General features: G+C 53.7%; 1 protein-coding gene across 4 annotated transcripts in view; it reads left to right on the top strand.

Moving 5' to 3' along the window:
- LOC119951396 (rho guanine nucleotide exchange factor 6-like) overlaps positions 1-15,751 on the top strand; it is a 208,987-nt gene extending 193,236 nt beyond the window's left edge. For all 4 annotated transcript variants that reach the window (XM_038774539.1, XM_038774538.1, XM_038774535.1 and 1 more), the window contains 4 exons: positions 2,222-2,311; positions 5,756-5,855; positions 13,979-14,033; positions 14,130-15,751. In XM_038774539.1, coding sequence (XP_038630467.1) covers positions 2,222-2,311; positions 5,756-5,855; positions 13,979-14,033; positions 14,130-14,252 — 368 coding nt within the window. In that variant the 3' untranslated portion in view covers positions 14,253-15,751. The remainder of the gene's footprint in view (positions 1-2,221; positions 2,312-5,755; positions 5,856-13,978; positions 14,034-14,129) is intronic.
- Positions 15,752-16,509: the final 758 nt, after the last annotated feature.

The following is a 16,509-nucleotide window of genomic DNA, read 5'->3' as shown; positions in this document are numbered from 1 at the left end:
TGCCATGCATCTTTATCTTATGCAGCAACCTTTTGTGTGGCACCTTGTCAAAGGCTTTCTGGAAATCCAGATATACCACATCCATCGGCTCCCCGTTATCTACTGCACTGGTAATGTCCTCAAAAAATTCCACTAAATTAGTTAGGCATGACCTGCCCTTTATGAACCCATGCTGCGCCTGTCCAATGGGACAATTTCTATCCAGATGCCTCACTAGTTCTTCCTTGATGATAGATTCCAGCATCTTCTCTACTACCGAAGTTAAGCTCACTGGCCTACATTTCATTCTTTAGACTTTTGAGCACAGATTTTTATTGAATTCAAATTTCTCAATCTGCCTCGCGTGGGTTTTGAACCTGGGTCCCCAGAGCATTGCCCTGAATCTCTGGATTACCAGTGACAATACTACCTGCACCACGCCTCCTCTGATTGTTTTGCTGTTGTCACCAGTATAATGTTGACAGTATTACTGCCATCAGTGATATCACCTCCATAATGTGGTTGAATTTCAATCCCCCTTTCCATCACGGTTAGCTCACGGAATTAGTCACCTGGGGATAAAATGACCGGCTGTGGCAGTGAGGGGCTGGTCATATTAAATGTTACATTTTTGGGTGTATCTGACTCGGCTTTTCAAACAAACCTCTTTACTTTTGATTTGACATAAATTGCAGCATCTGAAGGGACAATTAGGGTTGAACAATATGTGCTGGCTGATCCAGTGACACCCACATCCCATAACCAGTGTCTCAATAAACAGCTTTTCAGTGAGGAAGTATTCTGATGATTTGTTATAAAAGTTTATTACTGTTTAGATTAGCAGGAACTCTATTTTCAAACCATGTCCAGTTTATCTATAGACTTTGGTTTTACATAGGCACATTTAAAATAGAAGCAGGAGGCCATTCGGCCCTTTGAGCCTGCTCCTCCATTCATTATGATCATGGCTGATCATCAAGTTCAATACCCTGATCCCTTTAGCCCCAAGAGCTGTATCTAATTCCTTCTTGAAATTTCACAACATTTTGGCCTCAACTACTTTCAGTGGGAGTGAATTTCACAGATTCCCCACTCTGGGTGAAGAAATGTCTCCTCACCTCAGTCGGAAAAGGTTTACCCCTTATCCTCAAACTATAGCCTCTAGTTCTGGACTCCCCCACCATCGGGAACATTCTTTCTGAATCTACCCTGTCTAATCCTGTTAGAATTTAGTAAGTTTGTATGAGATCCCCTCTCACTCTTCTAAACTCCACTGAATATAATCCTAACCGACTCAGTCTCTCCTCATATGACAGCCCTGCTATCTCCGGAATCAGTCTGGTAAACCTTCTCTGCACTCCCTCCATAGCAAGAACATTCTTCCTCAGGTAAGGAGATATAGAACACAGAACAGTACAACACTACAGTCCCTTCAGCCCACGATGTTGTGCCGTCCATTTATCCTAATCTAAGATGAACCTAACCTACACCCCTTCAATTTACTGCTGTCCATGTGCTTGTCTGAGAGTCACTTAAATGTCCCTAATGACTCTGACTCCACCACCTCTGCTGGCAGTGCATTCCACACACCCACCACTCTCTGTGTAAAGATCCTACCTCTGACATTTTTCCAATACCTTCCTCCAATCACCTTAAAATTATGTCCCCTCCTGTCAGCCATTTCCACCCTGGGGAAAAGTCTCTGGCTATCCACTCTATTCATGCCTCTCAAAACAGTAGCACTGTAGTACAGTGGTTAGCACTGTTGCTTCACAGCCTCCGGGACCCGGGTTCAATTCCCCGCTGGGTCACTGTCTGTGCGGAGTCTGCACGTTCTCTCCATGTCTGCGTGGGTTTCCTCCGGGTGCTCCGGTTTACTCCCACAGTCTAAAGATGTGCAGGTTAGGTAGATTGGCCATGATAAATTGCCCTTAGTGACCAAAAAGGTTAGCTTGGGTTACTGGGATAGGATGGAAGTGTGGGCTTGGGTAGGGTGCTCTTTCCAAGGGCCGGTGCAGACTCGATGGGCCGAATGGCCTCCTTCTGCACTGTAAATTCTATATCTATGCTGTGTTAAGCCCTTGCCAATTTTTGAACCGTGTAAATTTTAATTTGCGACTGAACCTTTTTCCTTGTGCAGCGAATTAAAACCACAGCTTTGCTGTTTACACTCTGTCAGCTTAATGCTTGAGGTCTCAACTTGAGAAACCAATAAACATTTTATCATCCTTGGTTCCCACAGGTACAGCAGCTCTGGAAGAAGATGCACAGATACTGAAAGTTATAGAAGCTTACTGCACAAGTGCAAACCTACAGCAGACTCATAGTTCAGGCAAGTAATAATGCAATAATGTATTCATCTTTTCTCATTCTATTTATAGGCGGCCCAAGCAGTTGGTTTTTGGTTAACATTTTGAGTCATATCTGACTCTTCGTCAGAACTCAGCTCCTGACCTCATTCCAGCCACTGTTCAAATATGAACAAAAGAGCTGAACTCCGGAGAGTGTCTGCCCTTGACATCAAGGCAGCATTTGACCGAGTGTGGCATCAAGGAGCTCTAGCTAAACTGGAGTCAATGGGAGTCAGGGGGACAACTCTCTGCTGGTTGGAGTCATACCCGGCACAAAGGAAGATGGTTGTGATGGTTGGAGGTCAATCATCTCAGCTCCAGGACATCACTGCAAGAGTTCCTTAGGGTAGTGTCCTAGGCCCAACCATCTTCAGCTGCTTCATCATAAGCTCAGAGTGGGTTGTTCGCTGATGACTGCACAATGTTCACTACTATTTGGAACTCCTCAGATAATGAAGCAGTCCAAGTCCAAATGCAGCAAGACCTGGACAATATCCAGGCTTGGGGCTGACATGTGGCAAGTTACATTCACGCCACACAAGTGCTAGGCAATGACCATCTCCTACAAGAGAGGATCTAACTATCACCTGTTTACATTCAATGGCATTACCATCGCTGAATCCCCACAATCAACATCCTGGGGGTTACTATTGACCAGAAACTGAACTGGACCAGCCACATTAATACTGTGGCTACCAGGGCCGGTCAAAGGCTGGGAATCCTACGGCGAGTAACTCACCTCCTGACTCCCCAAAGCCTGTCCACCATCTACAAGGCATAAGTCAGGAGTGTGATGGTATACTCTCCACTTGCCTGGATGAGTGCAGCTCCAACAACACCATCCATAATAATAATCTTTTTTTTAATAAACATTTTATTGAGGTATTTATGGTTTGAAAACAGTAACAGAAGAAATATTGTACATACAATTATAAACATAGTGCAAAAGCCATCTTCCTCCCCCACAGACCCCACCTTTATTAACCCCCTACTCGAAACTAAACTAACCCCCCCCCTTCTGCTGACGGTTAATTTTCCACAAAGAAGTCGATGAATGGTTGCCACCTCCGGGCGAACCCTAACAGTGACCCTCTCAGGGCGAAGTTGATTTTCTCCAGACAGAGAAAGCTAGCCATGTCCGATAGCCAGGTCTCCAACTTTGGGGGCTTTGAGTCCCTCCAAGCTAATAGTATCCGTCTCCGGGCTACCAGGGAGGCAAAGGCCAGAACGTCTGCCTCTTTCTCTTCCTGGATTCCCAGATCCTTCGACACTCGGGCAACACGGTAGCATGGCGGTTAGCATAAATGCTTCACAGCTCCAGGGTCCCAGGTTCGATTCCCGGCTGGGTCACTGTCTGTGCGGAGTCTGCACGTCCTCCCCGTGTGTGCGTGGGTTTCCTCCGGGTGCTCCGGTTTCCTCCCACAGTCCAAAGATGTGCGGGTTAGGTGGATTGGCCATGCTAAATTGCCCGTAGTGTCCTAAAAAAAGTAAAGGTTTGGGGGGGGTTGTTGGGTTACGGGTATAGGGTGGATACGTGGGTTTGAGTAGGGTGATCATTGTTCGGCACAACATTGAGGGCCGAAGGGCCTGTTCTGTGCTGTACTGTTCTATGTTCTATACTCCGAAAATCGCCACCTCTGGACTCAGCGTCACCCTTTTTTCAACACCTTGGACATGACATCCGCAAACCCCTGCCAGAATCCCCGAAGCTTGGGGCATATCCAGAACATGCTCCGGTTTCCTCCCACAGTCCAAAGATGTGCGGGTTAGGTGGATTGGCCATGCTAAATTGCCCGTAGTGTCCTAATAAAGGTAAGGTTAAGGGGGGGGTTGTTGGGTTACGGGTATGGGGTGGATGCGTGGGTTGAGTGGGGTGATCATGGCTCGGCACAACATTGAGGGCCGAGGGGCCTGTTCTGTGCTGTATTGTTCTATGTTCTAACATGTGGACATGGTTCGCTGGTCCTCCCGCACATCTTGCGCACCTGTCTTCCACCCCAAAGAATCTGCTCATCCGGGCCACTGTCATGTGAGTCCGGTGATTGACCTTAAACTGTATCAGGCTGAGCCTGGCCCATGTCGTGGACACGTTGACTCTCGTCAACGTGTCCGCCCAGAGACCGTCCTCTAACTCTCCTCCTAACTCCTCTTTCCATTTGTGTTTCAGCTCCTCAGTCTGTGTTTCCTCTGGCCCCATAAGCTCCTTATAAATGTCCGAAACCCTCTCTTCTCCCATCCACCCTCTGGAAACTACCCTGTCCTGTATCCCCCTTGGTGATAGGAGCGGGAAGGTTGAGACCTGCCTGCATAGGAAGTCCCGCACCTGCAGGTGCCTAAAGTCATTCCCTCCCGTCAGTTCAGACTTCACCTCCAGTTCCTTCAGGCTGGGAAAGCTCCCCTCTACAAACATATCTCCCATCCTCTTGATCCCTGCTCTCTGCCATCTCCGGAACCCTCCATCCAACCTCCCCGGGGCAAACCAATGATTATTACAGATTGGGGACCATACCGATGCTCCATTTTCTCCCACATGTCTCCTCCATTGCCCCCAGACTCTCAGGGCCACCACCACCACGGGGCTGGTGGAGTACTGTGCTGGCGGGAACGGCAGAGGCGCCATTACCACTGCCCCCAAACTAATGCCCTTACGAGATGCCACCTCTACTTGCTCCCACACTGACATCCCCCTTCCACCACCCACTTCCTAATCATGACTATATTTGCAGCCCACTAATAATGACTAAAGTTTGGCAGTGCCAGCCCACCCTCCCTCCTGCTGCGCTCCAACATCCCCTTTTTAACTCGCGGGTTCTTACCCGCCCATACAAAGCCTGAGATCACTTTGTTGACCCGTTTTAAAAAGGACCGAGGAATAAAGATGGGGAGACACTAAAACACAAACAGGAATCTTGGGAGAACCGTCATTTTCCCTGTCTGTACCCTCCCAACCAGTGACAGCTGGAGCACTTCCCACCTCCAAAAATCCTCTTCCATTTGGTCTACTAATCGGGCCAAATTAAGCTTGTGTAGCTGTTCCCATTCCCGTGCCACCTGGATGCCTTGGTACCGAAAGCTTCCCTCTACCACTCTGAACAGCAGCTCCCCCAGTCGCCTCTCCTGCCCCCTTGCCTGGATCATGAACATCTCGCTTTTCCCCATGTTCAATTTGTAGCCCGAAAACCGGCCAAAATCCCCCAGAATCCTCAAAATTGGGGATTCGTAGTTGGTAACAGTAATTTGTGGCGATTGTCTCTCCCAGACCCTCTCTTCCCAGCCTGGGTCCCTAGGACCAGTTTCAGGAACCCCACGGCTAACCCAGTTAACACCAAAAAATTCACTTTAGACTGAGATTGAAGCTGGGATCCTCCTGCACTGTGTCCGGCTAAACTAGGGGGAATTTTAAACTTCTCTTCATTACATCACAGTTTGTCGGAAAGAGTCAGCTCCACAGGTATTACTTCCGGAAGAGGAGAAGATTATTGTAGAGGAAACAAAGAGTAACGGACAAACAGTAATCGAGGAAAAGTATGAGTGAGACCCTTCTTTTCACAATTACAATTCAATTCTGAGAATGTTTTCATCAAATGATGTTTTGTTGTATTAAAGAGCATGAAATGTGGATGAAAATAGTGTCTAAAAGCATCAGTATTTATCTGTGACAGCAGTGGAGAGAGTTCAGGTGCAGTGTCTAGGAATAGGGTTCCTGTTTTATTGATCAACACTCGGGAGCTGGAATGAGAGAGAGAGAGGCAGAGAGAGATTCTTGGATTATAAAAATTGTCAATGTAATCTCAGCTCCCGATTGTAAAGGCCACGATAAAGTGTCATCGTGTGACACTTTGTGTGACATTTTATTTTAATTTTATTTGACATAATGCAGCAAAATGTTCCAAAATGTTTATTCAGTCAAATTTGACACCAAACTAGAAAATGAGAAATTGAAATGTGGGAGTCTTTTAAGGAAAGGTTGATTAGAGTGCAGGACAGACATGTCTCTGTGAAAATGAGGGATAGAAATGGCAAGATTAGGGAACCATGGATGACGGGTGGAATTGTGAGACTAGCTAAAATGAAAAAGGAAGCATACATAAGATCGAGGCAACTCAAAACTGATGAAGCTTTGGAGGAATATCGGGAAAGTAGGACAAATCTCAAACGCGCAATAAAGAGGGCTAAAAGGGGTCATGAAATATCTTTGGCTAACAGGGTTAAGGAAAATCCCAAAGCCTTTGATTCGTATATAAGGAGCAAGAGGGTAACTCGAGAAAGGATTGGCCCACTCAAAGACAAAAGAGGGAATTTATGCGTGGAGTCAGAGGAAATGAGTGAGCTTCTTAATGAGTACTTTGCATCGGTATTCACCAAGGGGAGGGACAAGACGGATGTTGAGGCTAGGGATGGATGTTTAAATACTCTAGGTCACGTTGTCATACGGAAGGGGGAAGTTTTGGGTATTCTAAAAGACATTAAGGTGGACAAGTCCCCAGGACCGGATGGGATCTGTCCCAGGTTACTGAGGGAAGCGAGGGTCGAAATAACTGGGGCCTTAACAGATATCTTTGCAGCATCCTTGAGCACGGGTGAGGTCCCGGAGGACTGGAGAGTTGCTAATGTTGTCCCTTTGTTTAAGAAGGGTAGCAGGGATAATCCAGGGAATTATAGACCTGTGAGCTTGACGTCAGTGGTAGGCAAACTGTTGGAGAAGATACTGAGGGATAGGATCTACTCACAACTGGAAGAAAATAGACTTATCAGTGATAGGCAGCATGGTTTTGTGCAGGGAAGGTCATGTCTTACAAACCTAATTGAATTATTTGAGGAAGTGACAAAGTTAATTGATGAGCGAAGGGCTGTAGATGTCATATACATGGACTTTAGTAAGGCCTTTGATAAAGTTTCCCATGGCAGGTTGATGGAAAAAGTGAAGTCGTATGGGGTTCAGGGTGTACTAGCTAGATAGATAAAGAACTGGCTAGTCAACAGGAGACAGAGAGTAGTGGTGGAAGGGAGTGTCTCAAAATGGAGAAAGGTGACTAGTGGTGTTCCACAGGGATCCGTGCTCGGACCACTGTTGTTTGTGATATACATAAATGATCTGGAGGAAGGTATAGGTGGTCTGATTAGCAAGTTTTTAGATGATACTAAGATAGGTGGAGTTGCAGATAGCGAGGAGGACTGTCTCAGAATACAGCAAAATATAGATAGATTGGAGAGTTGGGCAGAGAATTGGCAGATGGAGTTCAATGCAGGCAAATGCGAGGTGATGCATTTTGGAAGATTAAATTCAAGAGCGGACTATATGGTCAATGGAAGAGTCCTGGGGAAAATTGATGTACAGAGAGATCTGGGAGTTCAGGTCCATTGTACCCTGAAGGTGGCAACACAGGTTGATAGAGTGGTCAAGAAAGCATACAACATGCTTGCCTTCATCGGACGGGGTATTGAGTACAAGAGTTGGCAGGTCATGTTACAGTTGTATAGGACTTTGGTTTGGCCATATTTTGAATACTGCGTGCAGTTCTGGTCGCCACATTACCAGAAGGATGTGGATGCCTTGGAGAGGGTACAGAGGAGGTTCATCAGGATGTTGCCTGGTATGGAGGGTGCTAGCTATGAAGAAAGGTTGAGTAGATTAGGATTGTTTTCGTTGGAAAGACAGATGTTGAGGGGGGACCTGATTGAGGTCCATAAAATTATGAGAGGTATGGACAGGGTGGATAGCAACAAGCTTTTTCCAAGAGTGGGGGTGTCAGTTACAAGGGGTCACGATTTCAAGGTGAGAGGGGGATAGTTTAAGGGAGATGTGCGTGGAAAGTTTTTTACGCAGAGGGTGGTGGGTGCCTGGAACGCTTTGCCAGCGGAGGTGGTAGAGGCGGGCACGATAGCATCATTTAAGATGCATCTAGACAGATATATGAACGGGCGGGGAACAGAGGGAAGTAGACCTTGGAAAATAGGGGACAGGTTTAGATAAAGGATCTGGATCGGCGCAGGCTGGGAGGGCCGAAGGGCCTGTTCCTGGGATCGGCGCAGGCTGGGAGGGCCGAAGGGCCTGTTCCTGGGATCGGCGCAGGCTGGGAGGGCCGAAGGGCCTGTTCCTGTGCTGTAATTTTCTTTGTTCTTTGAGACATTCAGGCAGGTGGCCAAAAACATGGTTAACAAGATGGATATTGAGGAGCGGCTTAAAGAAGTAGACAGAGGCGGAGTGGTTTTGGCGGGGAATCCCAGAGTTCGGGATAAATTTGGGAGGCCAGAATTTGGGATGCACATGTAGCTCAGAGGGGCTGTGGGGCTGGAGGAGAGTACAGAGACAAGAGAGGGACAGGAACATGGAGGGATTTGAAACAATTGGGGTTATTTGGCTGATCACACTTTACTTTCAACAGAGGGAGAGAGCGCGAGGCGGAGGGAGAGAGCGCGAGGCGGAGGGAGAGAGCGCGAGGCGGAGGGAGAGAGCGCGAGGCGGAGGGAGAGAGCGCGAGGCGGAGGGAGAGAGCGCGAGGCGGAGGGAGAGAGCGCGCGAGGCGGAGGGGGAGAGCGCGAGGCGGAGGGAGAGAGCGCGCGAGGCGGAGGGGGAGAGCGCGAGGCGGAGGGAGAGCGCGCGCGAGGCGGAGGGAGAGAGCGCGAGGCGGAGGGAGAGAGCGCGAGGCGGAGGGAGAGAGCGCGAGGCGGAGGGAGAGAGCGCGAGGCGGAGGGAGAGAGCGCGAGGCGGAGGGAGAGAGCGCGAGGCGGAGGGAGAGAGCGCGAGGCGGAGGGGGAGAGGCGGAGGGAGAGAGCGCGAGGCGGAGGGAGAGAGCGCGAGGCGGAGGGGGAGAGCGCGAGGCGGAGGGGGAGAGCGCGAGGCGGAGGGGGAGAGCGCGAGGCGGAGTGGGAGAGCGCGAGGCGGAGGGAGAGCACGCGCGAGGCGGAGGGAGAGCGCACGCGAGGCGGAGGGAGAGCGCGCGCGAGGCGGAGGGAGAGCGCGCGCGAGGCGGAGGGAGAGCGCGCGCGAGGCGGAGGGAGAGCGCGCGCGAGGCGGAGGGAGAGCGCGCGCGAGGCGGAGGGAGAGCGCGCGCGAGGCGGAGGGAGAGCGCGCGCGAGGCGGAGGCAGAGCGCGCGCGAGGCGGAGGGAGAGCGCGCGCGAGGCGGAGGGAGAGCGCGCGCGAGGCGGAGGGAGAGCGCGCGCGAGGCGGAGGGAGCGCGCGGCGAGGCGGAGGGAGAGCGCGCGCGAGGCGGAGGAGAGCGCGCGCGAGGCGGAGGGAGAGAGCGCGCGAGGCGAAGGGAGAGAGCGCGCGAGGCGGAGGGTTTAGAGCGCGAGGCGGAGGGAGAGAGAGCGCGAGGCGGAGGGAGAGCGCGCGCGAGGCGGAGGGGAGAGCGCGAGGCGGAGGGAGAGAGCGCGAGGCGGAGGGAGAGAGCGCGCGGGCGGAGGGGAGAGCGCGAGGCGGAGGTGAGCGCGCGCGAGGCGGAGGGAGAGCGCGCGCGAGGCGAGGAGAGCGCGCGCGAGGCGGAGGGAGAGCGCGCGCGAGCGGCGGGAGAGCGCGCGAGGCGGAGGGAGCGCGCGCGAGGCGGAGGGAGAGCGCGGCGAGGCGGAGGGAGAGCGCGCGCGAGGCGGGAGGGAGAGCGCGCGCGAGGCGGAGGGAGAGCGCGCGCGAGGCGGAGGGAGAGCGCGCGCGAGGCGGAGGGAGAGCGCGCGAGGCGGAGGGAGAGCGCGCGCGCGAGGCGGAGGGAGAGCGCGCGCGCGAGGCGGAGGGAGAGCGCGCGCGCGAGGCGGAGGGAGAGCGCGCGCGAGGCGGAGGGAGAGCGCGCGCGAGGCGGAGGGAGAGCGCGCGCGAGGCGAAGGGAGAGAGCGCGCGAGGCGGAGGGTTTAGAGCGCGCGAGGCGGAGGGGGAGAGAGCGCGAGGCGGAGGGAGAGCGCGCGAGGGCGGAGGGGGAGAGGCGGAGGGAGAGAGCGCGAGGCGGAGGGGGAGAGCGCGAGGCGGAGGGGGAGAGCGCGAGGCGGAGGGAGAGAGCGCGAGGCGGAGGGGGAGAGGCGGAGGGAGAGAGCGCGAGGCGGAGGAGAGAGCGCGAGGCGGAGGGAGAGAGCGCGAGGCGGAGGGGGAGAGGCGGAGGGAGAGAGCGCGAGGCGGAGGGAGAGAGCGTGAGGCGGGGAGGCAGAGGGAGAGAGCGCGAGGCGGAGGGAGAGAGCGCGAGGCGGAGGGAGAGAGCGTGAGGCGGGGAGGCAGAGGGAGAGAGCGCGAGGCGGAGGGGGAGAGCGCGAGGCGGAGGGGGAGAGCGCGAGGCGGAGGGGGAGAGCGCGAGGCGGAGGGGAGAGCGCGAGGCGGAGGGAGAGAGCGAGAGGGCGGAGGGAGAGAGCGCGAGGCGGAGGGAGAGAGCGCGAGGCGGAGGGAGAGCGCGCGAGGCGGAGGGAGAGAGCGCGAGGCGGAGGGAGAGAGCGCGAGGCGGAGGGAGAGAGCGCGAGGCGGAGGGGGAGAGCGCGAGGCGGAGGGGGAGAGCGCGAGGCGGAGGGGAGAAGCGCCAACGAGGCGGAGGGGGAGAGCGCGAGGGCGAGAGAGAGCGCGAGGCGGAGAGAGAGCGCGAGGCGGAGGGAGAGCGAGCGCGAGGCGGAGAGAGAGCGAGCGCGAGGGCGGAGGGAGAGCGCGCGAGGCGGAGGGAGAGAGCGCGGGCGGAGGGAGAGCGCGAGGCGGAGGGAGAGAGCGCGAGGCGGAGGGAGAGAGCGCGAGGCGGAGGAGAGAGCGCGAGGCGGAGGGAGAGAGCGCGAGGCGGAGGGAGAGAGCGCGAGGCGGAGGAGAGCGCGCGAGGCGGAGGGAGAGAGCGCGCGAGGCGGAGGGAGAGAGCGTGAGGCGGGGAGGCAGAGGGAGAGAGCGCGAGGCGGAGGGAGAGAGCGCGAGGCGGAGGGAGAGCGCGCGAGGCGGGGAGAGAGCGCGAGGCGGAGGGGGAGAGCGCGAGGCGGAGGGAGAGAGCGCGAGGCGGAGGGAGAGAGCGCGAGGCGGAGGGAGAGAGCGCGAGGCGGAGGGAGAGCGCGCGAGGCGGAGGGAGAGCGCGAGGCGGAGGGGGAGAGCGCGCGGCGGAGGGGGAGAGCGCGAGGCGAGGGAGAGAGCGCGAGGCGGAGGGGGAGAGCGCGAGGCGGAGGGGGAGAGCGCGAGGCGGAGGGGAGAGCGCGAGGCGGAGGAGAGCGCGAGGCGGGAAGGAGAGCGCGAGGCGGAGGGAGAGCGCGCCGAGGCGGAGGGAGCGCGAGGCGGAGGGAGAGAGCGCGAGACGGAGGTAGAGAGCGCGAGGGGGAGGGGGAGAGCGCGAGGCGGAGGGGGAGAGCGCGAGGCGGAGGGAGAGCGCGAGGCGGAGGGGGAGAGCGCGAGGCGGAGAGAGAGAGAGCGCGAGGCGGAGGGGGAGAGCGCGAGGCGGAGGGAGAGCGCGAGGCGGAGGGAGAGAGCGCGAGGCGGAGGGAGAGAGCGCGAGGCGGAGGGAGAGAGAGCGCGAGGCAGAGGGGGAGAGCGCGAGGCAGGGGGAGAGCGCGAGGCGGAGGGAGAGAGCGCGAGGCGGAGGGGAGAGCGCGAGGCGGGGGGAGAGCGCGAGGCGGAGGGGAGAGCGCGAGGCGGAGGGAGAGAGCGCGAGGCGGAGGGAGAGAGCGCGAGGCGGAGGGGGAGAGCGCGAGGCGGAGGGTTTAGAGCGCGAGGCGGAGGGAGAGAGCGCGAGGCGGAGGGAGAGAGCGCGAGGCGGAGGGGGAGAGCGCGAGGCGGAGGGGGAGAGCGCGAGGCGGAGGGGGAGAGCGCGAGGCGGAGGGAGAGAGCGCGAGGCGGAGGGGGAGAGCGCGAGGCGGAGGGGGAGAGCGCGAGGCGGAGGGGGAGAGCGCGAGGCGGAGGGAGAGAGCGCGAGGCGGAGGGAGAGAGCGCGAGGCGGAGGGAGAGCGCGAGGCGGAGGGGGAGAGCGCGAGGCGGAGGGGGAGAGCGCGAGGCGGAGGGGAAGGGCGCGAGGCGGAGGGGGGGAGGGCGCAAGGCGGAGGGGGGGGGTCGCGAGGCGGAGGAGGGGAGGGGCGCGAAGCGGAGGGGGGGAGGGCGCGAGGCGGAGGGAGGGTTGCGAGACGGAGGGGGGAGGGCGCGAGGCGGAGGAGATTGTTAGGTGGATTGGCCATGCTAAATTGCCCGTAGTGTCCTACAAAAAGTAAGGTTAAGGGGGTGTTGTTGGGTTACGGGTATAGGGTGGATACGTGGGTTTGAGTAGGGTGATCATGGCTCGGCGCAACATTGAGGGCCGAAGGGCCTGTTCTGTGCTGTACTGTTCTATGTTCTGTGTTCTATTGCAAGTGACACAGATCCAGCAAGAACACGAGACAGGGAGTGAGAGCGTGAGAGACACAGGGAGCGAGGGAACGCGAGTGACCATGATGGGGAGAGAGTGAGAGACAGAAAGGTGTAGGGCTCAGGCATTCCATTTTTAAATGTCGGTAGGAGAGAAGACAGGAAAAGGAAAATGGGATTGTACATTTCTAAATGACCGATGTGCAGTGGAAGAATTTGCACACGCGGATGAATGGATTTGGGTTAAATCCATTCTGATAAATAGTGAAGAAGCTATGCTGAAGGCAAGGATTCTCTGGATAAATAGAAAGTTCAGAGCAAAGTGCATTGGAAGCCAAGACCTACAATCTATATGAACAGAGACAAAAACAGAGTTTGGATTGGATTGGATTTGTTTATTGTCACGTGTACCGAGGTACAGTGAAAAGTATTTTTCTGCGAGCAGCTCAACAGATCATTCAGTACATGGGAAGAAAAGGGAACAAAATACAAGAAAATACATAATAGGGCAACACAAGGTATACAATGTAACTACTACGTAAGCACCGGCATCGGATGAAGCATACAGGGTGTAGTGTTAATGAGGTTAGGCAATAAGAGGGTCAGTGGTGACAGTGGGGAAGAAGCTGTTTTTGAGTCTGTTGGTGCGTGTTCTCAGACTTCTGTATCTCCTGCCCGATGGAAGAAGTTGGAAGAGTGAGTAAGCCAGGTGGGAGGGATCATTGATTATGCTGCCTGCTTTCCCCAGGCAGCGGGAGGTGTAGATGGAGCCCATGGATGGGAGGCAGGTTTATGTGATGGACTGGGCGGTATTCATGACTCTCTGAAGTTTCTTGCGGTCCTGGGCCGAGCAGTTGCCATGCCAGGCTGTGATGCAGCCCGATGGGATGCTTTCTGTGGTGCATCTGTAAAAGTTGGTAAGGGTTAATGTGGACATGCAGAAATTTCCTTAGTTTCCTGAGGAAGTATAGGCGCTGTTGTGCTTTCTTGGTGATAGCGTCGACGTGAGTGGACCAGGATAGATTTATGGTGATGTGCACCCCTAGGAATTTGAAAGTGAGATAAAAACACAATCGGGAATTTAATAAGGTGCATTGAAGAGTAGAAAGTGGGATTATGATGATGGGAAAGTATCAAAAAGGATTGGTCAATAGAAGGAAAAAGAAATGAGTGATTTTACCGTGCTCAGAGAGGGGACATTCTGAATTTGGGGTTGGTCTGTTGAGACCTGGTCAAGCTCGTTGTTCCTGTGGGGAAAGTGGGTCGCACCTTGTTCCACTGGGATTTACACAACTCTGTAAACTGTCCATATTCATCTCTGTGCCTCTGCCAGTTGTTTTTCAGAATAAGTCAGTAACTCTCTCTCTTATTTTCCAGGAGCCTTGTGGATACAGTTTATGCATTAAAGGATGAGGTTCAGGAGCTGAAACAGGTCAGAATTACAACACAGCCTTTCCATCGCATGTTAGCCAAGATTCGACTTCCACTCACATTGTGATCAACTGAATCTTATTGGTATATTTTCTAGGAAAATAAACGGATGAAACAAAGCCTGGAAGAGGAGCAGAAATCCAGGAAAGAATTGGAAAAGATGATCAGGAAGGTGTTGAAACAGCTAAACGAATCTGCATGGGATGAGGGTAACCACTAAAGGCTGCCAGCATCCTGCTTTCTCTACATGTATTACAGCAAACAGCAGCCCCACGGCGACGCTGGAGGGAATTCTTCAACATTCTCAGTCACACTGCGCTCCTGTTTGGGTTTTTTGGTGCCTGTGATTTCTGTGGAGGAGCAGGTGACTGAGGACCAGCGGACCTGACACTTGTTGAGGCGGGACAGGAACTGCACAGGGTCTGACGAGAGATACAGTCACAGCGAAAATGGAGACGGTGCAGCCTTCCAGAACATACCTCACTCCTGCTGCGGACTCCCGCCATCAGATCTACTCTCAAGTCTGACAAAGAAAGGTGCGGGAAAGCCCCTCGATAGGCGATGGTGTGCCCTCAAACCCACACTGTGCCCCGCGCCAGCGCAGGAAACTCATTCTTGGGGCAAGAGTGAAATTTACAAACTCGTTTATATTTCTTTGTTTTTGTACTGGGTCAGCACCAAGTTGCTAACCTCCCTCGTACTGGATGTTAAGCAGCAAACTTGTATTTTCTAGGGTATAACTCGGGTTTTTTGAGAGGGCCCAGGCTTTTTGCTGGTTTATTTATGTTTTGCCGTGTTAAACTACTGCCCCTGTCACTTAGCTCACCCCCCCCCCCCCCCTCGGGGAGTCGCTCTGCCCCGTCCTTATACAAGAGGCAGGCTCAAAATGGCATTTGCCCCAATGCATGGAAAAGACTTGCCTGTGGCCTTGGCAGCCCCTCTGAGCACATTTGTGTACATATTCTACTCTCTTTTTTTATCAACTGGTTGTAGCTTGAGCGTCCCTGTATATTACAGGATTGTGTTTAATATATAAAGGATACAGGCAGCTTCCCTTGCCTGTTATTAGCCAGTGTTGACTGAGTCTGTTAACCATGATGCGTCCACAGAGAGAAATCTGCGTTTGAATTGACAGACTAAACTGGAGGAGTGAATTAGAGCGCGCACGAACCTCATTTCTCATGGGTTCAGTGAAGCCCGGGAATGATTGCAAAGTAACAAGCATCGGTTTCCACAGTGTAACTGAGCATCAGTGCCCAGTGCTCTGGGAGGAGGTCAGATTGAGGTGGGAGCTAGACACTAGCCCTGAGCATGGAGTGGAGCAGCTCCCTGCAAACATCTTCTTAATCTCCCCTGGGGTCCAACACCCACAGGTTTCCTCTCTCGGCTTTATTTTGGAATAGTAAATAAACAGGACTCCGATTAAACAGCAGGTTGGAGCATCGAGGAACCCATCATTGCTGCGCTAACAGATGGTGCCTGTGTGTGTCTGGAGGTCCTGACTTCCAGCACAAAGACATCAAGTAGGGAATCCTTTTGTAAATGGAGTTTTTTTTATAAAGCCTGAATGTCAAGCCTCCCCTTGGCTACACCTTGTAAATAAATAGCTCCTATATTTTGGCAGGACCTTGCCACACTCTGATTCTATGAAACTTTCTTCTGTTAACTGGATATTTTGCTGTTGGCTTCAATACAATTAAATCGATTTTCTGAACAGATTGGGAGTGTTCACTGTCAGTATTTTATGTTTGAACAATTGGTGGCGAATTAATGGAAAGCGTGTTAGTAAAACAATGTGTGCACTGTGCCCGAATGAGCTGGGTGTATTAGAAAGGAGAATACGTCACCGAGAGGAACATTTCCTGCAAACCCTATCTCTGAGAACGGACAGTTCAGTCTTTTCAACTTCTTTCACAATAATGGTTTCTTAAACCGAAACCCAGGTAACTATCCGGCAAATAACAATTGTACATTCTCTGATTGGATAATCACAGACTGATGCAGCCCGGCATTCCTCTCCCAGACCCTTGCTGCAATTACCTCACTCCTGTTTCTGTCAATGTCCCACATTTCTATTGTTTCGACGTTCCATGCAAATTCACATAGTGTCATTTTTTAGTTGTGTTGCCAATCGTCACTCCCTCCGTAAGGTTCGTGTCAGCTTCTGTGGAGCAGAAATACAAACAAGGATCAGTGTCCGCCAATACCTCAGAAAGGAACCAAACGATTGTGGATCCAGTCACACTTCAGAGTCTCCGGTTGTAAACAGGTTAAATACCCGGTCTTCAGGATTGAGGCAGTACCGCACTGTCAGAGGGTCTAAGGATGTGCTGCACTGTCAGAGGGTCAGTACTGAGGGAGTGCTGCACTCTCAGAGGGTCTAAGGATGTGTTGCACTGTCAGAGGGTCAGTACTGAGGGAGTGCTGCACTGTCAGAGGGTCAGTACTGAGGGAGTGCCGCACTGTCAGAGGATCAG

This window comes from Scyliorhinus canicula, chromosome 17 (genome assembly GCF_902713615.1).
Source record: "Scyliorhinus canicula chromosome 17, sScyCan1.1, whole genome shotgun sequence".
Taxonomy (NCBI): domain Eukaryota; kingdom Metazoa; phylum Chordata; class Chondrichthyes; order Carcharhiniformes; family Scyliorhinidae; genus Scyliorhinus; species Scyliorhinus canicula.
This window is presented reverse-complemented; position numbering and strand designations above follow the sequence as displayed.